The sequence below is a fragment of the Neoarius graeffei genome, chromosome 28 (genome assembly GCF_027579695.1).
Source record: "Neoarius graeffei isolate fNeoGra1 chromosome 28, fNeoGra1.pri, whole genome shotgun sequence".
Lineage (NCBI taxonomy): Eukaryota > Metazoa > Chordata > Actinopteri > Siluriformes > Ariidae > Neoarius > Neoarius graeffei.
The window spans coordinates 5,403,938-5,430,413 of record NC_083596.1 but is presented as its reverse complement, the minus strand read 5'-3'; the positions used below and the strand labels follow the sequence as shown (position 1 = coordinate 5,430,413).

The window sequence follows — 26,476 nt, the reverse complement described above, 5'->3', positions numbered from 1 at the left end:
GCTCATCCAGAACACTGCAGCTCACCTGGTCTACAACCTCCCTCGTTCTTCCCATGTCACCCGTCTGCTTGCCGACCTGCGCTGGCTTCCTATCACAGCTCTTATCAAATTTAAGACATTGGTGCTAGCTTACCAGGTTGCCAGCGTACCTCCAGATTCTGATCAGACTCTACATGCCAGCCAAGTCCCTATGCTCTGCTACTACTGCTCATCTGGCCCCTTCTTCTCTCCGTTCCTGCCCAGCCCATTCAAGACTGCTGTCTGTCCTGGTTCCCTGTTGGTGGAATGACCTTCCCACTGAGGTCAGAACAGCCAACTCTCTAGCCACCTTCAAGCACTGACTGAAGCCCCACCTCTTCAGGCTGCACCTCTTCCCTGTTTCCCTGCCCACTGTGTAACTGTGTATTGGTCTTGACCAACCCAGGCTGTGTATGGTCTAGCCTAGGGTTAGCTTTTTGAGTTCTCTATTTAGTTGTACTTTGTATTGTTGGTTTGTTTCCTTGGATGTTTGCTGAGTGTTGGTACTTCAACAGAATATCACACTGTTATTCTGTCACTTGTTCAGTTGGCACTAGAACTTTCTTGTCTAGAAGTTCAGCACTTTGTGCACCTGACTTCTACACTCATTGTACATTGCTCTGGATAAGAGCGTCTGCTAAATGCCATGTAATGTAATATCATCATCATCATCATCATCATCTTTTTTCTCCTCTTTGGGCGAGAAACGTAAAGACGATAGAGAAAGCACACACTGTCCAATCAAAGCACAAATGACATAAAAGGGCATATGGCAGAACTTACTTTTTCAGTTTGAATGAAAGGGTTTACAATGTTTCTCTTTAGCATGTTTATTGATTGCAGAATACACACATGAACCTAGTAGAGCATTAGAAACTCACAAACGCAGCTGCAGATCTGTCTGGAAGTTATCTATGCAGCTTTTCTGAAGGATGCTAGAATCAGTACATCAAAATGCAAGTATATCCAAGCCCTCTTTTTTAAACAAACATGTCTGAGTGATCACATTTCACTTGGCAACATGTTTACCATTTAAAAGGCACCACTAATTCCAACATTCCCAAAAAGACTGCCAATACAAAGCCATAAATAATCCCCAGTCTCTCCTCCAAATGCCCGCTCTAGGGCTTCTGCCACACACAAAAAATGTTTACCAAATCCTCCATTATATCAATTTTCTGCATGGTATGAATTATGAATCCCAAATTCCAAGCAGTGGGTTGGACATGCTCTCAAAACTGACGTCTGAATTTCAGCTCTTGAATTGTCTTTTTGTTTCTTTTCTTTTTCTCGCATTCACTCACTTAAAACAGCTAACAATCAGCCCATATGTACATACTTCTGAAAAAAATATTATTAAAGAATTCCTTGGATAGTTAAGGGTGCATTTCTTTCAAAAGATGATCTATTTTGAAGCCTCTCGAACAGGGAAAGCTCTAATGTCGCATTCTACGTACATAGAACCTACCAGGGTTCCCCCAGTTTAATAAACCAAATGGTTCCCATTCATAGTACAAATGGTATATACATTTACGTTTTGGTGAAATTCAGTGCACGCTTAGAAAAATGGGATAGCTAATGTTATTACTTTGTTGTACAGTTCTCCATCGAGGTTTTAAGGCGTTCCCCTCAAAGCAGCAAATGAAAGAACACTCTGGATTGTTACAATTAACATTTATTTCAAAGAGCATAGAGTACAATATAAACCCCTAAAAGTGCAGTCAAACACCTTTAGTTATTTAGTTGGTCCCTCTGGGACATCTTTAAAGGTTCTATAAAGATCTTCAAAGAATTTAGAACTTTTAAAATGTTGGAGAAACCACAAATGGTGTTAGTTAAGGGTTCGTTTCTTCCTAAAGGGCGATCTAGTTGGAAGCCTTTATGGAAGGGAACGCTCTGTTGTAGAGATCTACATGCTACAGTATAATTCACAAACTAATTTGTGTTGGTTAGCTTGACATCCATTCATAGCAACATGGGATGTACCATCTAATTTTGGTCAAAGTCATTGCACACACACAAAAAAAGGATGGATAATGGTTAATGTATGTTGTACAGTTTAACATAGAGGTTTGAAGTGGTTTCCTCAGACAAGCAAACTAAAGAACACTTTGGGTTGCTATATTTAAACTTTATTTTTAAGAGCATATGTTCTAGTTATGAACCCTTAAAAAGGTGCAATCAATCAAACAAAAAGGTTTTTTTAGCCTCTAGGGATTTTGTAAAAGTTCCCTAAAGAATCCTACAAAAGATGGTTTCAAGGTTCCAAGTCAATTCCTTTAGAAAACTAGAAATTATAACCATCAAAAGAGTGTAGAACTTTCAGAATTGTGGAGGAACCACAAGTAGTGTTGGTGCCTCACAACTCCAGGGTCCAGAGTTTGATGCTGAAGCATCTACATATTTAAAAAAAAAATGCTAGTAGGTGGATTAGCCTTTCTAAATTGCTAGTATCAAGGATTAAAGTGGCTTAGTGGTTTGGGCTCCAGACTACTGATTGGAAAGTTCAAATCCTGGTACCACTTGTCATTGTTAGGCAGTTGATACTCATTTCTTCAGCTCATCTAAGTTGTTTGACTTACTGCTTTCTAAGAGTGTAGTAGGTTAAGAAGATCTGAAAATATCTCTTGCTAAATCAATGAAACGAGGCCTGGTCTTCAGGAAGAACCTTTTTCCAAACTCTGCCAACCAAAAAGTATAGTATTGGTTACTGCACTATTGAATAAACAAATGAATAAATGTTTTTGAGTGTCCTACAATGGACTCACATCCTGTCCAGGATGCACCCAGTGATGGAATAGATTCCAGATACACCAGCTCAGGATATAGTGGTTACTGAAGAAGAATGAGTCCATAAAGTATGCAATGCCATTTAGGTAAAATAACCAGTTCAGTTTTCTGTAAAGAAAATGTGCTGTCACTCCAAAAATTGTAACTCAAGAGCCTTTGAAGCCCCTGAGACAGCCTTATGACAAAGGAGTACAACCTTCCCTTTTAGGAAGCTAAGAACTTCTAATTAATGCTCGAGCGACCCTTTGTGTTAAAAGTGCAGTAGATTGAGAAGAAAATACATTTCGCTAAATCAATGGCGAAAAACCTTAATAAAATTCAGGTCTTGCTAACCTTGATCTTCAGGGAGAACCTTTTTCTTTTTCCTCTTGTCTTCCAAACCCTGCCAACCGCAACAACATTTCCACCCACATCAGACTCCTGCTGGGCTTCACCTCTCCATAGGGAACACCACAAACACGGCAGCCATTTTTCAGCTTCGTGATGAAACAAAAAACAAAAACCCACACACACCTGGATTTACTAGGTGCCTCAGACCCTGACAGGGAAGTGGAGAGGCCCATTTTAAGAGCAACATTTCCACATGTGTACACTAACATGGCCACAGGGCTCCGCACCACTTAGTGTTTGCCAGAAGCCACTTTACCCACATTCATTAGACCCCAAAACATTTGGCGCCCTCTCACTGAGAGGTTGGAATAATAACACTGTAATTTGTCGACTTTGCTTTGGTGTCCAGTCACCGGTTTTGACGCAAAAAATATGAATAATAAAAGGAATTGAAAGGAAACAAAAACATCGAATGGACTTGAATAAACAAATATGAAAATACGCTGTAGCACCGGGATGGATTCTTTTATGAGATTTATGTTCTTATGAGATGGCACTCCAGTGGAACAAGCTTGCTCGTAATCACTTTTATAGGCCTGGATTTGCACTGGAAGCCTAAACCAACATTTAGTAGGCCAGAATTACTGCTGACCACAGTGTTTATGTGTATGTACTGCATGTGTGTGATGAGATGGAGAGAGCTGAGTGTGTGATGGAGAAGAGGTTTGAGAGTTGGCTTACTCAGAAGAGCAAGTCTCACCTGGGTCCAAGCTCATCCTCGCTCCTCCACACAAAGTCTCCAAACTTCTCGTAGTGCGAGTTATAATGGTGTTGTACACGGTACAGTGTAGGTGGAGAAATCTCCATCAGCGTGTTGTAGGCTGTTTGCTGCTCCTTGCCACTTGTGTAGCCATTGTACAGGTTGTATACCCGGTCTGCTATCTCTGAAAGACAAGGAAGAATCAGATTGGGAACTTTCTAAGGCATTGATTTTGAAATGAGTTAGCTTCCACTGGTTTTGACTGAAAAGCAATCATTTTAATTGAGTTAATTGAAACATTAATTGAGAGGGTACAGACAGTGACCCTGAAGTGAGTACTGATGATATTGACGAGAGAAACTACTTGCTGAAAAAAAGGTTAAATTCACTCTGATCCTAAAGGTATCTTCAGAAGGAATGGATCTTTAATTGGATCTTTAACCTTCATCCTACCAAGTGGGGTCCATCTGGACCCCGCACCTATATGTTTGTTTGCCATTTTAAAAATATGTGACATACTGTCTCACCGTTTTATGAATTTGTCGGAATTTATGTCTTAATTAAAACACTAAAGCACCGGAAGATCAGCTTTTTGCATTGTGAAGGTATAATTAATTTGTTACTGGGGTCCAACCGGACCCCAGAGTAAAGTTTATCTGTCTTTCATTTTATAATTGAATAGCACACTGAAAGTTAACTTCTTTTATTTCTTTTATGTTCCATAATGAAACTACCAAGGCATTCCTTCTTGGGGTCCGTGTGGACCCCACTGCTGCAATAAGCACAGGCTGCAAAACAAAAGCCCTAAATTATTTTACAATTACTTTTTTGTTTTAAATTCTGTAAGAAAAGACCTAAGTTGTAATCCAGAATGTTTTACAGCTGCATGAGCTGCAAAAATCATGTATATAATGCGAATTTTTTTGTGGCGCTATAATTTGCTACATGTATGCTAGTTATTGCAATATTATTGCAATGTTATTGCATTTATAATACATCATTGATATTCAGCCATAGTGGATTTTGTTCTTCAATAAAGTTATGTCTGTTTGCTGCATTGAATTGGTTCTTACTGCATTGATTTCAAGGTATTCCCTCCTGGGGTCCATACGGACCCCGCCTGGTAGTTTGTGTATGTAAAATTGGCTGGTAGGATGAAGGTTAAGTGTGTTCTTTATGCCTTGGGCCCTTTAGTGCATTGCTGTTATTAATACAAGATGTTCTGAACAAAACTTATCTGGTGATTTTGTCTTTAGAAGCTTTAATTTTAAAGAAAAGTATTGGGGTCCAAACGGACCCCACATGGTAAGATTAAGGTGTAAAATAGCATGGTAGGATGAGGGTTAATCGGAATCCAGATCTTTATGGATCTAAATCGACCTTTAATCGGATGAATCCTAAACAGATCCTTAAAAAAATCTGAAAGGGTCTTCAGTAATAATAATCCGAAACAGATCTTTGGTAGAAAGAATCCCAAAGGGATCTTTGGTAGGACGAATCCTAAAGAAATCTTAAAGAATTGTCAAGCAATATTAATATGAAGAATACTAAAGCTATCTTTAGAAGGAATCATCCTAAAGGGATCTTTAATCAGATGACTCCTAAATGGATCCTAAAAAATCCTAAAGGGGTCTTCAGTAAGAATAATCGTAAACAGATCTTTGGTAGAAAGAATCCCTAAGGGATCTCTGGTAGGAAGAATCACAAAGAGATCCTAATAGAATCCTAATGGGATCTTTGATTGGAAGAGCCCTAAAGGATTCATAAACAATCATAAAGACATCTTTGGTAGGAAGAATCCTAAAGAAATCCTAAAGAATTGTCAAGCAATTTCCGTAGGAAAAATCCTAAAGGGGTCTTCAGGAGGAAGAATCCTAAAGAGATCTTTGGTTCAATCTACTTGGGAATCCTTAAAATATTATGCAGAACCTTACAACCTGTTAGAGAAGGTTTCAAGTTGAATCCGTTTAGGAAACCAAGAATTCTTAACTTTCCAAAGAACACCTGAGTAACCTTTTTCTCCTGAAGTTTTATTTCGACTTCGTGACCGTGACTACTGATGATGCCATCGTAAAGGAAATGAAGCTCTCACACCATGGCACCTTGACCTGCCATCTCACCATCAGGTCAGCGATGTCGAATTCGCTGTTCATTCACGCCAGTAACAGGTGTGAAGATACAATCTTCTCAGATGGACCGAGATGGTGTGCTGGAAGATAGATGAAGAGATGGAAAGAGAAAGTGGAGGTGTACCTTCTGCTCTGCTGTCATCAACGATTGGACAGGAAGTGCGCACTGACACATAACTTGGCTCAGACCGGCTACCACGGCTGTCCAAAGCATAGAGAGTGAACCTGAGATGGACAGAAAGACAGAGTGAGAAAGGGTAAATGTCATGACATGCCAAGAGAAAAAGAAATAAGAGAGATCTTGAATAGCTCAATAGAACTGCAGTCATAATGGTGCCATTCGAAACTCATTAGTGTATACTGACTGTATGTAAAAACATACGGTACATGGCCATTAGCCCTGAAACCTGCATTCTGATGAACCCAAGCACGTTTACTCTTGATAGTTCAACATGGGAGTTTGTTGCTCAAAGAACAACCTGTCTGGCCCACCGTTCTGCTACATGCTGTTCTATGAGGTGAAGAAGCACGTCACTGACCTTCATTTACAAGCTTACGTCAAACAAACTAGGAACTCGAACTCAAAAAACAACCATAACTGACAACAGACGTGTGTGGGGCCTGCAGGATTCCAGAGTATTCTGTTACATTTGGAAATTGTCCTGGCAAAGGGAGTTTGAATTAAAAAAAAAAAGGCCAGCCATTATAGCTAATAGCTGCTTAAATGGGACTCCCACTTCCTCTAATGACAGAGTTCCGTTCAGCAAATACAAAACACATTAAAGCTCAAGGCCTGCGTGTTCTTGGACCACCCAGTGCAGAGAAATGATGCTCAGCTGCTGGACGTGGACAACTTTGAGCTGCCTGGCTGGCTGGCTGGGTGGATGATCACACGAATGAGTGTGCCGTTCGTGTTGCACTGAGAATCTTAACAATAGATCTGCTGAGGCAGGTTTATACTTCTACAAGATATCGAAACCTTCACATGCCGTTCTGGAAAAGGTCAATGGAGAAAGAGCTTGATGTTGTAAAATTAGGCTTGTAAAAAATATTGGGTACAGATTCTTTTACCTTCTGTCCCTACAAAAGTGCTTGTCTTGATTTTAGCATTGTTAGCATTTATAAGTGCACACACGGCACAAACAGAATGAATTAATGAGGGATTCTACAATTGTTATGCAATGCGTGTCCCACTGATATTACATTTACAAATATGTACGCAAAGTTAAAAGATATTTTACATCCAGGTAAAATACAGTATCTTTCACAACAGCCTATGTACACACTTCAGGTAAGTTAAAACACTCATAAAACCTGGCACCATGTTGGTACAATAGGTAGCATTTGCCACCTCACAACTCCATAGTTGGCTTGGGCTTGGGTCTGCGCAGCAAAAGGGTCAATTTTGATGACATAAGGCAATGTAAATCAGTGTGTCCAAGGAAGCTGCACGCCAAAATATTTCTGGCTCATTGTCTGACTTTGAATGTCAAGTTGAAGTCTTTTTTCCCTCGAGTACAGCCGATTTGATAAGTGTTCTCATTCATTGAGCTCTTTAAGGGCTACTACTTGATGTGGTACTCATGGCCAAATAGATTTTACAGATTTCTCAAAGTGCTTCTTATCCAAGCAATATGGCTATACAACTGGATGTCGCAGGGTCGTGATGTCATTTTTAGCACAGTTGGAGAAAAACGTGCATTACATGGCCATACTGGGTTACATGAGTCATGAGGTTATGGAGCTGGTCATACAATGTTGTGTTTCTGGGGCGGTGGGCATGTGCTGTCCTTGGCCACCATGCAATGGAGTAGTAAAGCGTCTCCTTCCCTCCACTAACCTGGGGTGGTGCCTTGAGCAAGCACTAGCAACCCCTCGCTCCCCCTGGTTAGAGTTATGACCGAAGACTGGACTTGGCAGACTACGTGGAGGAGACCACCACCTGGTGGTTCAATGGACAGGAAGCTGGACCCAGCAACATGTTTGTGGAGTGTGGTCAGGGCACAGTGCAAGACAGAACACTGTTGGTCATCCACTGCATCCCGACCTAGCTCCAGCCATCTTGATTCTGTCTTGCCCCTGGACCCAGTTAGGTCAGGACAAGAGAGTGAGGCTGACGGCTGCGCAACTCTCCCTCACACACGTGCAAGTCAGGACTTCAAATTCAAGTCCTGTGGTGATGGGCAAGTGGCAAAGCAGCAGGTGTGGAAACACTGGAAGCTGTAGTCACGAACCTGCACACAGGAGGCCCAGGGCACAGGGTTGCTCTCTGCTGGAACGAAGCAGCAGTGGAGTTCGGCAGCCCCCTGGGTGTCTGAGCAGCCCTGTTTAGGATTCGCTCTGCTCACTTCCATGGAGGAAGGGGCTAGAAAAGGTGCCCCAAACATAGCCTGCTTCACCTCACCCTGGTCAGCACACCACGGTTGATAGGGATCCCACTCAACGGTCGAAAAATTGAAGTCATGTTCATCTTCAACCCTGAAGGATGATCATCATCATGTTGTATTTCTCTAGAAAATTACAGTCATGTAAAGGGACAAAATGCTTCAGAAGTTATTTTATGTAAAAAAAAAAAGCGCCAAAAATGAATGCAAGTCAATGGAAGGCTATGCTAGCTGAGCCTTTCATGTGCCTATTGTGGGTATGCGTTCAGAACGCTCGATTACCCCCATGACTACCAACTGGCATCCCATTCAGGGTATATTCCCAGCTTATTCCCAGTGTTCCCAGGCATGCTCATGCCCAGATCCACTGCAACACTGACCAGGATAAAGTGCTGAAGAGGAATGATTGAAAATTTTATTGGCTTTGTCAAATGGTCAAAGGGTGCTCATGTTAATCCCCCCCATGTTTTTATTTTAATAACGATACACAACCTTCTTTCTTTTTGTTTTTTTCCTCATTATTTCTGTTACACAACAGCAGCCTTCTAGAGCTTTTTTTTCCCCAATACAAGCTGAAAATTCACTGAAATGGATCCTATTTATCACTGCAAAGAAAACATTCAACAAGCCGCACTCACTCACCACCAAAATGACATTTCACCATCCTGATTAGTTATTTCTTTGCATGGAAAGGTTCCTCCATCCCCATGAGTTACTTCTTTACATGCCAGGCTTTGGCTTTGTCCTTTGTCTGAGGGAACCATCTTCCAGTACCACCAACTGAGTGTTTTGTTTGTAACGCGGCCTACTTTTGCATGGCTTGCATAGTTTGCCCGATGTCGCTATTCATCGACGGAGATGTGTAGCATTCTTTCCCCAAACCTCACCAAAAGCCATCTCTTCGGATTCTGCCCATCATAACAATGCGGCCATCACAACGAGCATGCTGTTTGAATTACGTGGTTTCAGAGTCACCCAGTGAAGACAGAGAGTGGCTTGTGTGTGTTTTTCCTTCTGTCAGACAATTTGTAAAGTTTAGTTTACGGTTTGAGGAAGGTGGGGGTAGAGGGTGGGCGTCTGCTTGACACTGTTTTTAGTTGTCCGAGGTGTTGGCAAAGATGGGATGTGTTTCAGTAGCTATAAAAATGTCTTGTGGAAGCTTTAACGTTCCTTGGGAAGAGTTTGATGTATATAGTCACGTCAGAGTCTTTTAGAATATTGGCAGCACTCTTCTATAATACTGACTGGCAAAGTATTTCATCAGATCATACCGAGCAAAAATAGTGGCACAGAACCAATAAACATATCAAACAAACAAACAAACAGACCATAGTTCAGCAACTCCGCTTTTCAAAAAGTGAACCAGCTTGGCTTCTGTAGTAGACCCTCTGTTGTGGTTAATCCAATCACATGGATTTATGGAAATTATTTAGCTGAAGGCAGCTCATCAGATGAGAGACAGAGAGAATTACAGAGGCCGGTTTTATCTTATTTAATTCTATTTTACTTACCGTTTCTTTTATGATTAGTAAAATGGTGACAAGAAAACATGGTTAAAGATGAATGGACAAAGAAGTTAAGTACCACTCAAAAGTTCAGACATGCTTTCAAATTCAACATTTGTTTTTATTTTTATTCATTAATAGTCACTTCTTCATGTCTTAATGGATGTTGTTTCTCTTTACTTAGTTGATCGGTTCTTGATACAATATGTATGGAGTACTACAGTTGTGGTGTGGAATAGGGCTATTTAATAGGGTATTTTTATTACACACCCCGATTCCAAAAAAGTTGGGACAAAGTACAAATTGTAAATAAAAATGGAATGCAATAATTTACAAATCTCAAAAACTGATATTGTATTCACAATAGAACATAGACAACATATCAAATGTCGAAAGTGAGACATTTTGAAATTTCATGCCAAATATTGGCTCATTTGAAATTTCATGACAGCAACACATCTCAAAAAAGTTGGGACAGGGGCAATAAGAGGCTGGAAAAGTTAAAGGTACAAAAAAGGAACAGCTGGAGGACCAAATTGCAACTCATTAGGTCAATTGGCAATAGGTCATTAACATGACTGGGTATAAAAAGAGCATCTTGGAGTGGCAGCGGCTCTCAGAAGTAAAGATGGGAAGAGGATCACCAATCCCCCTAATTCTGCGCCGACAAATAGTGGAGCAATATCAGAAAGGAGTTCGACAGTGTAAAATTGCAAAGAGTTTGAACATATCATCATCTACAGTGCATAATATCATCAAAAGATTCAGAGAATCTGGAAGAATCTCTGTGTGTAAGGGTCAAGGCCGGAAAACCATACTGGGTGCCCGTGATCTTCGGGCCCTTAGACGGCACTGCATCACATACAGGCATGCTTCTGTATTGGAAATCACAAAATGGGCTCAGGAATATTTCCAGAGAACATTATCTGTGAACACAATTCACCGTGCCATCTGCCGTTGCCAGCTAAAACTCTATAGTTCAAAGAAGAAGCCGTATCTAAACATGATCCAGAAGCGCAGACGTCTTCTCTGGGCCAAGGCTCATTTAAAATGGACTGTGGCAAAGTGGAAAACTGTTCTGTGGTCAGACGAATCAAAATTTGAAGTTCTTTATGGAAATCAGGGACGCCGTGTCATTCGGACTAAAGAGGAGAAGGACGACCCAAGTTGTTATCAGCGCTCGGTTCAGAAGCCTGCATCTCTGATGGTATGGGGTTGCATTAGTGCATGTGGCATGGGCAGCTTACACATCTGGAAAGACATCATCAATGCTGAAAGGTACATCCAGGTTCTAGAGCAACATATGCTCCCATCCAGACGACGTCTCTTTCAGGGAAGACCTTGCATTTTCCAACATGACAATGACAAACCACATACTGCATCAATTACAGCATCATGGCTGCGTAGAAGAAGGGTCCGGGTACTGAACTGGCCAGCCTGCAGTCCAGATCTTTCACCCATAGAAAACATTTGGCGCATCATAAAACAGAAGATACGACAAAAAAGACCTAAGACAGTTGAGCAACTAGAATCCTACATTAGACAAGAATGGGTTAACATTCCTATCCCTAAACTTGAGCAACTTGTCTCCTCAGTCCCCAGACGTTTACAGACTGTTGTAAAGAGAAAAGGGGATGTCTCACAGTGGGAAACATGGCCTTGTCCCAACTTTTTTGAGATGTGTTGTTGTCATGAAATTTAAAATCACCTAATTTTTCTCTTTAAATGATACATTTTCTCAGTTTAAACATTTGATATGTCATCTATGTTCTATTCTGAATAAAATATGGAATTTTGAAACTTCCACATCATTGCATTCCGTTTTTATTTACAATTTGTACTTTGTCCCAACTTTTTTGGAATCGGGGTTGTATTTATTTTCTACGGTTTGATCTCAAACGCATCAAGGAGGCAAGAAACTCGTCCACTAATTAACTTTTGATGAGGCACACCTGTTAATTGAAGAGCACTCCAGGTGACGACCTCATGAAGCTGGTTAAGATAATGCCAATAGTGTGCAAGGCATCATCAAGGGAAACTCTGTATATGGTAGTCATCGACTTACGACTCCGTTTGGTTACAACTGGCCGGTCGTAAACCGATCTGGTCGTAAGTCGGCCTATGTTAAATGAATGTAAGTATATTGTGATGTGTAATGATATTGTAATCTAAAGTCTTATTTTATCAACATTTTCTTATTTCATTACCTCGGCTCATTATTTGGTTTAAGTCAAACACTGCATACTACACTGCGTACAGTACAATTCGTTTAATATTTGCAAAACAAAAAATACGAAATACAGGTGTGAAAAATAGAAAACATTTTAGTTTGAAACATACCAAAATACAAATGTAAAACATAGCAAAATACAAAACTTAGTGACCGCTGGCATCACTGGTGCTTGGCTGTGGGTCGTTTACGTCATCATCAGCTGTTGCAGCGCTCGGGCTGGCGGGAAGATTTGCTCATTTCATAAACCAGGAGCTGGGCCGGAAACTGTATGACGGAGTGCGCGAGGGCACGCGAGAGAGACTGCGCATGTGCCTGGAGCTGGGGCGGAAACTGTTGTACGTGGCGAGAAGCGCTGCCGGGAGCTGGGGCGGAAACTGTTGTATGTGGCGAGAAGCGCTGCCGGGAGCTGGGGCGGAAACTGTCGTACGCTCAGCTAGCTCAGCTGGGAAACACTTGCCAGTCACAACCAGACCGTCGTAAAGTCGATCGGTCATAAGTCGCATAGGTCGTAAGTCGACGACTACCACTTTGAAGCATCTAAAATATGAAACATTTTGTTTTTTAAGCACTTTTTTGTTTACCACATAATTCCATTCATGTTCCAGATGTTATTTCATAGTTTTGATATCTTTAGTATTTTTCTACAAGGTAAAAAATGCACAGTCTGCTTCAATGGTGCTACCACAGATCCCTTCCCAGTGAATAGTGGAGTAAAACAAGGCTGAGTCCTGGCACCAACTCTCTTCAGGATATTTTTCTCCATCATGCATTCACAGACTGTGAGGAGGGCATATACCTCCGCACTAGAGCTTATGGAAAGCTCTTTAACATTGCCTGGTTGCGTGCTAAGATGAAAGTCACGGAGATTCTGATCCACAAGCTCTTGTTCGCTGATGATACTGCACTGATATCCCACACAGAGGCTGACCTCCAATGCTTAGTTGATTGCTTCTCTCATGCCTGTAAGGAGTTTGGCCTGACCATAAGTGTCAAGAAGACTAATATCCTGGCCCAGGATGCTGATCCTCTCCCTGCCATCACTATTGGCAACAGCCATATTGAAGTAGTCGACAACTTCACCTATCTGGGGTCAACTATTTCCAGCTCCCTTTCCCTAGATGATGAAGTAAGCATGAGGATCACCAAAGCCACAGGGGTTATGGCAAGACTGAACAAGAGAGTTTGGTCCAACACGGAGCTGACTGAAAATACCAAACTGTGCTTGTACCAAGCCTGCGTACTCAATACTCTCCTATGTGGTAGTGAGTCCTGGACAATGTATGCTAGGCAGGAAAAAAGGCTGAACAGTTTTCACCTCTGCTGCCTTAGATGTATCCAGAACACTTCGTGACAGGACAAGCTCACTAACACAGAAGTCCTCCAATGTGCAGGCATTCCAAGCCTGTACACCCAACATTCCAAGCCAGAGGCACCTCAGGTGGCTAGGTCACATGCGCCATATGGACCCAGGGCGCATTCCAAAGGATGCTCTGTATGGGGAACTGCATGAAGGATCACGTCCAGTTGGAAGACCACACCTCTGCTTCAAAGATGTGTGTAAGAGAGACTTGAAGGTGGTGGGAATCGATACAAATAACTGGTAAAACATGGCAGACTTGCATCAAGCTTGGAGGGCCATGGTCAAAAACGGCATGCAAAAGGCTGAGCGTGACAGGAACAATCAACTCGTTGCAAAACAAGCAAAGAGGAAAGCTAGAGCGGCTGCTCTCAGAGAAGCATCAGGCTTCAAATGCAGCCACTGCGGGAAGGACTGTCACTCTAGAGTTAGCCTATTCAGCCACTCTAGAATATGCTAGTGCTGCTCTCAAGATGGACGGATGCCGACAAGAAAGAGACCTTTAGTCACTGATTGGTTTAATGACAAATTTACTCATGTTTTAGAAATTAGAATCATTTAAGTTTGTTAGAAAATATCTCAGGCAGGTACCAGTGTTGTAGTCGAGTCACTAAACTTCGAGTCCGAGTCCAGCCTCGAGTCCCCAGTGTTCAAGTCCAAGTCATTAAAGAAGATTTCGAGTCGAGTCCGAGAACAAGACTCCATCCGCACCATTTGAAGGTGGCTGTTGCTGCCTTTATGTGAAAGCGTCTCTGCTACTGTGTCGGACTAACGTTCCTGCTTGACTGCCCTGTTTTAGTTAACAGGCTACAGATAAAAAGCTAGTTCATCACTCAGCAAGCCCCGCCCACTATCAATAGGGCAAATAACATGAGAGAGGGTTAACACTAGCTAGTTCATCGCTCAGCAAGCCCCACCCACTATCAACATAGCAATGAACATACCGTGTCACTTCCTTCTCTGGGTGGAGTCTCGCCAAATGACGATTGAAGTTCGAGGTCGTCCCCGTCGTCTCCTTGATAGTTCTTCTACATATGGAAGACACAGCAGTGCATTTTTTCCCACTGCACGAGAAGTCTGTATCAGCAAAGCGGACAATCCTAGGCGCGTCTCTCCTGGCATTTTAGCGCCATTAACGTTAGTTTGTTCCTGAACATGACGTATGAACAGGTGAACGTGCATTCTCTTGCACAAAATTAGTATAAAAATTAATGTAGATATAAATATCTTATGCCAAATTATTACGGCATGTTACAAATAATAAAGAAAAAATCTGAGTCCTCGTCTCCAATTTACAAGTCCGAATGCAGTTAATGTACGAGTCCAAGTCCGAGTCATCAGTGCTCAAGTCAAAGTCAAGTCACAAGTCATTAAAATTAGGGCACGAGTCGTACTTGAGTACTACAAGCCTGGCAGGTACAATAAATAACAATTTAAAAAAAAAAAAACTGTAGGAGTACTATTTTTGAGTCAAAGCAGTATCATGGAGAGGCAGCGCAAAACAAAACATAACCATGTTCAAATTGTCTTATTTATAGCCATAAACTAATTAGTAAACTCATCACTAATTGTTAAGGAGGTGTTCCAAAATTAGAGCTCATAATCGCATATCCTAGTTTGATTTATTGATTTATTTTACAAATCAGTAACCGGGTTTCCACTGCAGTTTTGTGCGAAGTAGAAGTGTTTTGTTTTTGTTTTTTTCCAGAAAGGTTGCATTTCCATTTGCCCTTTGTGTCATGTTACTTAAATGTAAAAAATGTGGTTCTGATCAACTGATTTTCTGTGATCCCAAGCCTGGACCTCCTGACATTTTTAATTTTTGATTTATAAGCTTGGACTACTGGGACAGTTGAGCATTTTTTGAACATCATACAACCCCGATTCCAAAAAAGTTGGGACAAGGCCATGTTTCCCACTATGAGACATCCCCTTTTCTCTTTACAACAGTCTGTAAACGTCTGGGGACTGAGGAGACAAGTTGCTCAAGTTTAGGGATAGGAATGTTAACCCATTCTTGTCTAATGTAGGATTCTGTTGCTCAACTGTCTTAGGTCTTTTTTGTCGTATCTTCCGTTTTATGATGCGCCAAATGTTTTCTGTGGGTGAAAGATCTGGACTGCAGGCTGGCCAGTTCAGTACCCGGACCCTTCTTCTACGCAGCCATGATGCTGTAATTGATGCAGTATGTGGTTTGGCATTGTCATGTTGGAAAATGCAAGGTCTTCCCTGAAAGAGACGTCGTCTGGATGGGAGCATATGTTGCTCTAGAACCTGGATGTACCTTTCAGCATTGATGGTGTCTTTCCAGATGTGTAAGCTGCCCATGCCACACGCACTAATGCAACCCCTTACCATCAGAGATGCAGGCTTCTGAACTGAGCGCTGATAACAACTTGGGTCGTCCTTCTCCTCTTTAGTCCGAATGACACGGCGTCCCTGATTTCCATAAAGAACTTCACATTTTGATTCGTCTGACCACAGAACAGTTTTCCACTTTGCCACAGTCCATTTTAAATGAGCCTTGGCCCAGAGAAGACGTCTGTGCTTCTGGATCGTGTTTAGATACGGCTTCTTCTTTGAACTATAGAAATTTAGCTGGCAACGGCGGATGGCATGGTGAATTGTGTTCACAGATAATGTTCTCTGGAAATATTCCTGAGCCCATTTTGTGATTTCCAATACAGAAGCATGCCTGTATGTGATGCAGTGCCGTCTAAGGGCCCGAAGATCACGGGCACCCAGTATGGTTTTCCGGCCTTGACCCTTACACACAGAGATTCTTCCAGATTCTCTGAATCTTTTGATGATATTATGCACTGTAGATGATGATATGTTCAAACTCTTTGCAATTTTACACTGTTGAACTCCTTTCTGATATTGCTCCACTATTTGTTGGTGCAGAATTAGGGGGATTGGTGATCCTCTTCCCATCTTTACTTCTGAGAGCTGCTGCCACTCCAAGATGCTCTTTTTATACCCAGTCATGTTAATGACCTATTGCCAATTGACCTAATGAGTTGCAATTTGGTCCTCCAGCTGTTCCTTTTTTGTACCTTTAACTTTTCCAGCCTCTTATTGCCCCTGTCCCAACTTTTTTGAGATGTGTTGCTGTCATGAAATTTCAAATGAGCCAATATTTGGCATGAAATTTCAAAATGTCTCACTTTCGACATTTGATATGTTGTCTATGTTCTATTGTGAATACAATATCAGTTTTTGAGATTTGTAAATTATTGCATTCCGTTTTTATTTACAATTTGTACTTTGTCCCAACTTTTTGGAATCAGGGTTGTATGTTCAAAATGAGGGAAGCCATGGCCTAAAGGTTAGAGAAGTAGCTTTGGGCCAGAAGGTTGCTGGTTTGATTCCCTGGACCAGCAGGAATAGATGAAGTGCCCTTAAGCCTAACCCCCAAACCCCCAATTGCTCACTGGGTGGGGTGTGTCAGGGTCCTATTATATGTTGGTCTGGATAAGAGCATCTACTAAATGCGTGTAATGTAACATGTTTCCATTTTACTTTTGAGAAATACTGTTTTATCAAATCATCCAAAACACTGCCTCATGCGAACATAAAAACGTAAAAACTCATGAACATAAAAACTTTTTTTGCAAAACTGAGGGATTGAGTTTTTTTTTTAAATTCACGTTTCTATTACTCATTTTTTAATTCGCAATTTCATGAACAGAAACATGGCTGATGTTACAAATATTGCTCAAGCTATCATTACAGATTTTGTATACTATTTCAAAATGTTCAAACTAGCCACATTTAAATTAAGAGTGTACACAATGCTATTGTAGTCCTTTCCGCTATCCTGAGACACTGTACCAGTGTAGAAGTTCAGCAATAAAAAGGGACAAATTTGTCCTTCCGTCACCCTCGATGAGTTTCTCGACAACATCTCGGTGGCGCAACAGACATCAAGAAAACAAACGTGATAATACGCAGAAATATTTACTGAACATGAATATGGATTTACAAGCGTGACTGTTATACAGTCCACACATAAGTGATGTATGATGTTCAAAAAAAAAAAAGTTCAAATGTCACAGTAGTCCTAGATTATAAATTGGAAGTTAAAAACGTAAGGAGGTCCAGACCTGGGATCACAGAAAATCAGAAAATTTGTCGATCAAAATTGTAGAACCTCTGGGCTTAGCATTAAAAGATAACTGTTGTTTAGTTGATCCTCTGGACCCGTCGTGAAATGTTATCATATGATAAACTTTCAAATGACTTTTGTTTGTCTGTATGGTGATGGATTTTGATTCTGAGCCAGTTTTATTTACTTCCTTTCTTTTTCTTTCCTCTTGTGTTGGATTTATCATCTTCCAAATTCAGGCATTTATCCTCAAACTTCTGATATCCTATTTGGTGTCTGTATCTCTCTCCTTCTCTCTCTATCTTTCTTTTCAATAGGCAGGCAGGCAGTCCGTGAGCTGCATGACTCTGTGTGGGGTATAGATCGACTCTGAAATGGTGCTACCCTGCAAACAATTGGTCGTGATAGCGATCGCCTCAGAGAACAAAGCCTGCCCTGCGTCTGGCTTAGTAGCGAGAATGTCAAAACACAAGGGAGAACGCTGGCGAAACAGCCTCATCCACTTCCACACACACACACACACACACACACACACACGTCTTGAGTATAGTGCTCTATTCATCTCGCTTAAACCCTATACTTCACCTGACTACCTCAGTGTAAGAAAAGTGTTTTGCTGTGTGTGTGTGTTTGATTTAGTATGGAGGACATTCTGCAGAGATGATCTGACTCTGTAAAAGTGTCTATTTGGCATGGAACGAGATCGTGTTGTCTTCAGAATGCAAAATGTAAAAAAAAAATGTCGGTCATGTTTTGTACTCATGCAATCAAAATGATTGGTTAATCCCACTGTCATGTCCTACCTCATCTCATCTCATTACCTCTTCTCTCTCTCTCTCTCTCTCTCTCTCCCTCCCCTTCTGTGTCTCGTCCTCGCCCCATTCCCCCACCACGGAGGCGGGGGCCAGCTCCCTCACAGCCGGTCCACCGCACCCGCGGTGTCCTCCTGTTTCCCGCTTCCGTGTCTGTCTCTCCCCCCCTCAGGTGAGTGAGCCCCAGAGTACCGGTGCAGAGAGGAAGCCCGGGCCGGTTTGCTGGCGCTGCGGGGAGCCAGGCCACCTCTAACAGCAGTGCTTGGTGATTGAAGTGGGCACAGTCGTCCGGATCCCTGATGCGCCAGGAGCCGCCCTCGATCGGGCCGGAGCGTATCGCATACCGGTGAGTATCCAAGGGGATACATATCAGGCGTTGGTGAATTCTGGCTGTAATCAGACCTCAATTCACCAAAGCCTGGTGCAAGACGAGGCATTGGGGGGAGCACAATTGGTGAAGGTGTTGTGTGTGCACGGGGATGTTCACAGCTACCCTTTAGTGTCAGTCCACATTTTTTTCAGAGGGGAAAAATTTATAGTGAAGGCGGCGGTTAATCCTCGCCTTACCCACTCAATAATTTTGGGGACGGATTGGCCGGGATTTGGGGAATTAATGAGTCATTTAGTAAAGAGTGGGTCCTGCCGTAGTTTAATAAGGGGAGGTCCTGGTGTCGCGTTGGCAGGAGCAGCTGTCACAGAGCCGTCTACGTCAGCTCCGCGTCAGTGAGGAGCCGCCGGCTCCTCCTCTCTCTCTCGGGGAATCCCTTGCGGATTTCCCATTAGAGCAGTCATGAGACGAGACTCTGTGGCATGCATTTGACCAAGTGAGAGTAATCGATGGTCAAATGCTCCAGCCAAACGCCACCCCGTCCTTCCCCTACTTCGCAATTATGAAGGATAGATTATACCGAGTGACGCAGGACACTCAAACTAAAGAGCAAGTCATGCAGCTGTTCATTCTGAAGAGCCGCCGGGAATTGGTATTCCAGGCGGCTCACTTTAATCCCATGGCTGGACACTTAGGGCAGAATAAAACACTAGCCCGAATAATGGCCCGGTTCTATTGGCCAGGGATTCGCGGCGATGCCCATAGGTGGTGTACGGCGTGCTGCGAATGCCAGTTAGTAAATCCAGCGGCCATCCCAAAAGCGCCTTTGCACCCTCTACCATTAATCGAGACCCCGTTCGAAAGAATTGGGATGGATCTCGTCGGGCCATTAGATCGGTCAGCACGAGGGTATTGCTTTATTTTAGTTCTGGTGGACTATGCAACATGATACCCGGAAGCAGTGCCTCTTCGCAATATCTCAGCACGCAGTATTGCGGAGGCACTCTTCCGCATCATCTCCCGAGTTGGAATCCCCAAAGAGATTCTGACTGACCAAGGCACCGCGTTTATGTCACGAACACTGAACAAACTTTATGGGTTATTAGGTATTAAGCCGATCCGCACCAGCGTGTATCACCCACAAACGGACGGTTTAGTCGAACGATTCAATCGCACCCTCAAAAATATAATTAGGGAATTCGTAAGTGAGGACGCACGTAATTGGGATAAATGGCTCGAACCCTTGTTGTTTTCAGGGCGAGAGGTCCCACAAGCCTCCACGGGGTTCTCCCCATTCGAATTGTTATATGGGCATAAGCCACGCGGCATTTTAGACGTGCTGCGAGAAAATTGGGAGGAGGGACCTTCACCAAGTAAAAACGAAATTCAATACGTTATGGACCTGCGCGCAAAACTCCACACACACACACCTAACCCAGGAGAATTTGCGGCAGGCCCAAGAACGACAAACCCGCCTGTACGACAAGGGTACGCGCCTTAGGGAGTTCACACCGGGAGATAAAGTACTCGTACTGTTGCCCACATCGAACTCCAAATTGGTTGCCAAGTGGCAAGGACCCTTTGAGGTCACACGGCGAGTCGGGGACGTCGACTACGAGGTGAGGCGAACGGATAGGAGTGGGGCGCTACAGATTTACCACCTCAATCTGCTCAAACTCTGGAACGAGGAGGTCCCCATGGCGTTGGTGTCAGTGGTTCCAGAGAAGGCAGAGCTGGGGCCGGAGGTTCAAAAGGGAGCATTGGCATCGCGTACCTCTCCGGTCCCCTGTGGAGACCACCTCTCCCCGACCCAACTTGCGGAGGTTGCCCAGTTGCAGACCGAATTTTCGGACGTGTTCTCGCCCCTGCCTGGCTGCACCAACCTCATAGAGCACCACATTGAGACGCCCCCGGGGGTTGTAGTGCGTAGCTGCCCTTACAGGCTACCCGAACACAAGAAAAAAGTGGTTCGGGAAGAACTCGAGGCCATGCTCGAAATGGGCATCGTCGAGGAGTCCCACAGCGACTGGAGCAGCCTGGTGGTCTTGGTACCCAAGGCCGACGGGTCGGTCCGGTTCTGTGTGGACTATAGAAAAGTCAACACGGTGTCTAAATTTGATGCATACCCAATGCCTCGTATTGATGAGTTGCTCGATCGACTAGGCACGGCTCGCTTTTACTCGACACTGGATTTGACGAAGGGTTATTGGCAGATCCCCTTGACTCCATTATCCCGAGAAAAAACGGCCTTTTCCACACCGTCCGGCTTACACCAGTTTGTCACACTTCCTTTTGGGCTGTTTGGGGCGCCCGCTACGTTTCAGCGGCTGATGGATAGGGTCCTCCGCCCCCACGCCACCTATGCGGCCACGTACCTTGACATCATTATTTATAGTAATGACTGGCCACGGCACCTACAACACCTGAGGGCCGTCCTTAGGTCGCTGAGGCGGGCGGGTCTCACAGCCAACCCGAAGAAGTGTGCGATTGGGTGGATGGAAGTACGGCATCTGGGCTTCCACTTGGCCAATGGGCAGGTGCATCCCCAAATTAACAAGACGGCAGCGATTGCGGCCTGCCCGAGGCCCAAGACCAAAAAGGGGGTGAGACAGTTCCTGGGGCTGGCGGGCTATTATCGTAGGTTTATACCTAATTACTCGGATGTCACCAGCCCGCTGACTGATCTCACTAAAAAGGGGGCACCAGATCAGGTCCAGTGGACGGAGCAATGCCAGCAGGCTTTTTCTGAGGTAAAGGCTGCACTGTGTGGGGGGCCACTGTTACACTCCCCTGACTTTTCTCTCCCTTTTATATTGCAGATGGACGCGTCGGACAGAGGGCTGGGGGCTGTTTTGTCCCAGGAGGTGGAGGGGGAGGATCGCCCAGTGCTGTACATTAGTCGTAAGCTGTCAGTGCATGAGGGGCGCTACAGCACCATAGAGAAGGAGTGCCTGGCCATCAAGTGGGCGGTCCTCGCCCTCCGTTACTACCTGCTGGGACGCCCTTTCACCCTCTGTTCGGACCACGCGCCCCTCCAGTGGCTCCACCGCATGAAGGATGCCAACGCGCAGATCACCCGTTGGTATCTGGCACTCCAACCCTTTAACTTCAAGGTGGTCCACAGGCTGGGGGCGCAGATGGTCGTGGCGGACTTCCTCTCCCGTCGGGGGGGGGGAGTTGGCTGCGGGCCGGACGGCTGCCCGGCCTGAGTCAGGCGGTGGGGGTATGTGGCAGTGGGGGCGTGGTCAAGCGTCGGTCTGTGACCGGAGGGTGGAGTCAGGGAAGGTAAGTGGCAGAATCACTACACCTGAGGTGAATTAACCTGTTTGTGTGTCTTCCCCAGTGACCACGCCCTATTTAAGGAAGAGAGGGAGAGCAGAGCGGGCTCTCTCCCGAACCAGATGACTGATGTGTGTGTGTGTGTGTGTGTGTGTGTGTGTGTGTGTGTGTGTGTGTGTGGCTGGGAGAGTGCATGTTTTTGCGACTGTAAAGTGCAAATAAAGAGTGTTTTTGGAACTTGGTTCTGGCCTGCCGTACTTCTCTGCTCCACCCACCTGCTCTGACTTCTACATTTACATTTTAAGCAGAAATGATTTTGTCGGACATTTTGTATAAAGGTTATACAGTGCCTTGAAAAAGTATTCATACCCCTTGATCTTTTTCACATTTTTCCACCTTACAACCACGAACTTAAAAGTTTTTTATTGAGATGTTATGTGATAGACCAACACAGAGTAGCACATAATTGTCAAGTGAAACGAAAATGATAAATGGTCTTCAAAATTTTAAACAAATAAAAACCTGAAAAAAGTGGTGTGCATTAGTATTCAGCCCCCCTGTACTCTGATACCTCTAAATACAATCCAGTGCAATCAATTGCCTTCAGAAGTCATCTAATTAGTTAATAGAGTCCTACTGTGTGTAATTTACTCTTAGCATAAATACACTTGTTCTGTGAAGGCCTCAGTGGTTTGTTAGAGAACACTGAAGAACAAACAGCATCATGAAGACCAAAGAACTCACCAGACAGGTCAGGGATAAAGTTCTGGAAAAGTTTAAAGCAGGGTTAGGTTATAAAAAAATATCCCAAGCTCTGAACATCTCAAGAAGCACTGTTCAATCCATCATTCAAAAATGGAAAAAGTATGGCACAACTGCAAACCTACCAAGACATGGCCGCCCACCTAAACTGACAGAGCGAGCAAGGAGAGCACTGGTCAGAGAAGCAGCCAAGAGGCCCATGATCACTCTGGAGGAGCTGCAGAAATCCACAGCTCAGGTGGGAGAATCTGTGCACAGGACAACTATAAGTCGTACACTCCACAAATCTGGCCTTTTTGGAAGAGTGGCAAGAAGAAAGCCATTGTTGAAAGACAGGCATAAGAAGTCCCGTTTGTAGTTTGCCAGAAGCCATGTAGGGGACACAGCAAACATGTGGAAGAAGGTGCTTTGGTCAGATGAGACCAAAGTTGAACTTTTTGGCCTAAATGCAAAGCGCTATGTGTGGCGGAAAACTAACACTGCTCATCACCCTGCACACACCATCCCCACTGTGAAACATGGTGGTGGCAGCATCATGCTATGGGGATGCTTTTCTTCAGCAGGGACAGGGAAGCTGGTCAGAGTTGATGGGAAGATGGATGGAGCTGAATACAGGGCAATCCTGGAAGAAAACCTGTTGGAGGCTGCAAAAGACTTGAGACTGGGAAGGAGATTCACCTTCCAGCAAGACAATGACCCTAAACATACAGCCAGAGCTACAATGGAATGGTTCAGATCAAAGAATATTCATGTGTTAGAATGGCCCAGTCAAAGTCCAGACCGAAATCCCATTGAGCATCTGTGGCAAGACTTGAAAATTGCTGTTCACAGACGCTCTCCATCCAATCTGGCTGAGCTTGAGCTATTTTGCAAAGAAGAATGGGCAAAAATTTCAGTGTCTAGATGTGCAAAGCTGGTAGAGACATACCACAAAAGACTTGCAGCTGTAACTGCAGCAAAAGGTGACTCTACAAAGTATTGACGCAGGGGGGCTGAATACTAATGCACATCACATTTTTCAGATTTTTATTTGTTTAAAATTTTGAAGACCATTTATCATTTTCATTTCACTTCACAATTATGTGCTACTCTGTGTTGGTCTATCACATAAAATCTCAATTAAAAAAACTTTTAAGTTCATGGTTGTAAGGTGGAAAAATGTGAAAAAGTTCAAGGGGTATGAATACTTTTGCAAGGCACTGTATTTATCGAATTTGCAAAAAAATACAAATAAAAATGCTTTGTTTCTCAAAATCCAGTGAACATGGATAGAATGAAACAGTTATTCCACTCAATCTTGTCGTACATGGATTATAGCCGTCATGTACGACTCAATTTTGTGGAATAACTGTTCATTATACTTTCATACTTTATCTATTGTGGAAAATCCACGTTATCACAGTGATTTTGGGCGGCACAATGGTGTAGTGGTTAGCGCTGTCGCCTCACAGCAAGAAGGTCCGGGTTCGAGCCCCGTGGCCGGCGAGGGCCTTTCTGTGTGGAGTTTGCATGTTCTCCCCGTGTCCGCGTGGGTTTCCTCCAGGTGCTCCGGTTTCCCCCACAGTCCAAAGACATGCAGGTTAGGTTAACTGGTGACTCTAAATTGAGCGTAGGTGTGAATGTGAGTGTGAATGGTTGTCTGTGTCTATGTGTCAGCCCTGTGATGACCTGGCGACTTGTCCAGGGTGTACCCCGCCTTTCGCCCATAGTCAGCTGGGATAGACTCCAGCTTGCCTGAGACCCTGGAGAACAGGATAAAGCGGCTAGAGAGGTACTGTACAAGTTCCTGTGCAAGCTGTTACCATAGAAACGTTAAGCCATAAGACCAGGCGCATCCGTGTAAACCTGCGATTTGCAGCTGTGCTAGTGTTCAAGCCCAGCACTGTGGTAAACAAGATCAACTGTGAGCTACTGCTCACGTCCCCCGCTCTCGCTTATATCAGAATGCAAGCAATCAAAGGAATAGGACACTTATTATGAATGTTGACTTCAACAAATAATTAAAACCCTGAAACAAGTAAGTAAAGAGCAGTGTCTCTGCCCAGGGATTTCAGATAGCATCCTGGTAAACTGGCATTTTGAAATAGTATTTTGTTTCTTGAAATAGCGTCAAAATCCACCCTATATGTTTCGTAAATACATTCAGTCGGGAAACAGGAAGTCGATGTGCGACAGACCTGAAAACGGTACACACAGTATAGAACCCCAAGTTGAAGCTCAGTACCAAATATCAAGCAGTTGTGATTTGTAGTTACTGAGAAAAGTGTTACGAAAATTTTGTAAATCCACCCTATATGTTTCGTAAATACTTTCAGTTGGTAAACAGGAAGTCGATGTGGGACAGACCTGAAAATGGTATACATGGTATAGAACCCCAAGCTGAAATTTGGTACCAAGTACCAAGTGGCTAAGATTTGTAGTTGCTGAGAAAAAGGGTGTTTCGGATGGACGGAACTATGGATGGACAGAGGTAAAAAAACAGTATACTCCCCTCCTTCAGAGCGGGGTATAATAATAAAGAAATGTAAATAAAGCAAGTTTTCCAGGAATGACTTCCCTGGAATTCACCTCCATAGCATTTGATTTAGATCTTCCAAGTATTTGAAGCTGAACCATTTCTTGAACTTGATCTGATAAAACAATTATTTTCCAGATGGATAGTGAATAAAGAACTGTTTTACAGTATAGATAGTCATGGAGGAATTGTGTAGGAATACTCCTAAGGGGCAAAAAGGGAAAAAAAAAGAATGAAACCCACCTCATGGACTGCACTGGTATCTTAGCAAGCGTCCATTCAAGTTTTATGGAGTCAGGAAGAATTCCACCAAGAGCTTGTCAATAATAGCAACTCAATTGGAAAGGGTCAGGTATGGTTTAAAGGGTCATCAGGTTTTATGTTCAAATCCAAATTACTTTCCCTGCTTTGAGTGGTTTTTTTTCTTCCAATTGTTTCCACATCTGAGCAAAGAGCAGTCTCGCGGTCGCCACCATTTAGGATCTGTTCAATGATTTGTGATATTAATGTTATATGTCTGAAGTTACAGTGATGTCTCAGGGACCCTGCAGAGCACCGAACTCTGGTTTCATGCAATAATTTCTGGAAAGATTAAAACAAAACTGCACTCAGATCATCTTTTACAGTCAAGAATACATTGTTAAAAATGGAAATTTTACCTCAGTGTTACCTCAATTCCACCAACATGATCTAGGTGCGAATTATGAACTTGAGAACCTTTTAAGAACTGGTTTGCTTTTCCATGGGTTGGAGCGCCACAGTAAAGCCACATTACATCAGTGTATGGACCCTTTTCACGTGACGTCACGACAAACGCGGCCGCCATTTTGGACATGTACTACCAGTAGTCTACCACAGCCAACAACGAGGAACGACGGCGAAGCATCGAAAGGAATATAGCCATCAAAGAAAGTTTTTACTTTCAGCAAGACTTCCATCATGCCATTATATTGTTGTGCACCTGGATGTAGTAACCATCAACACACAAGGCAAGATTTATCATTTTATCGGATCCCGACAGATGCTGACCGACGGAGAAGATGGATGGTCTCGAAAATATTGGCAAAATGATGTTTATTGACATAGCAATCGTATGTAACGGGAAGCATTTGCATATCCGAAGTGTTGTGTTTACATCAAAGATAAAATAAACCGATATGACAACG

At 43.4% G+C, this 26,476-nt stretch overlaps 1 protein-coding gene across 1 annotated transcript in view; it reads right to left on the bottom strand.

Moving 5' to 3' along the window:
- LOC132875498 (astrotactin-2-like) overlaps window positions 1-26,476 on the bottom strand; it is a 908,673-nt gene that overhangs the window by 5,976 nt on the left and 876,221 nt on the right. The window contains exons 21-22 of the mRNA XM_060912306.1: window positions 6,152-6,252; window positions 3,899-4,082 (exon numbers count right to left, since the gene is read on the bottom strand). Of these exons, the coding sequence (XP_060768289.1) occupies window positions 3,899-4,082; window positions 6,152-6,252 (285 nt within the window). The remainder of the gene's footprint in view (window positions 1-3,898; window positions 4,083-6,151; window positions 6,253-26,476) is intronic.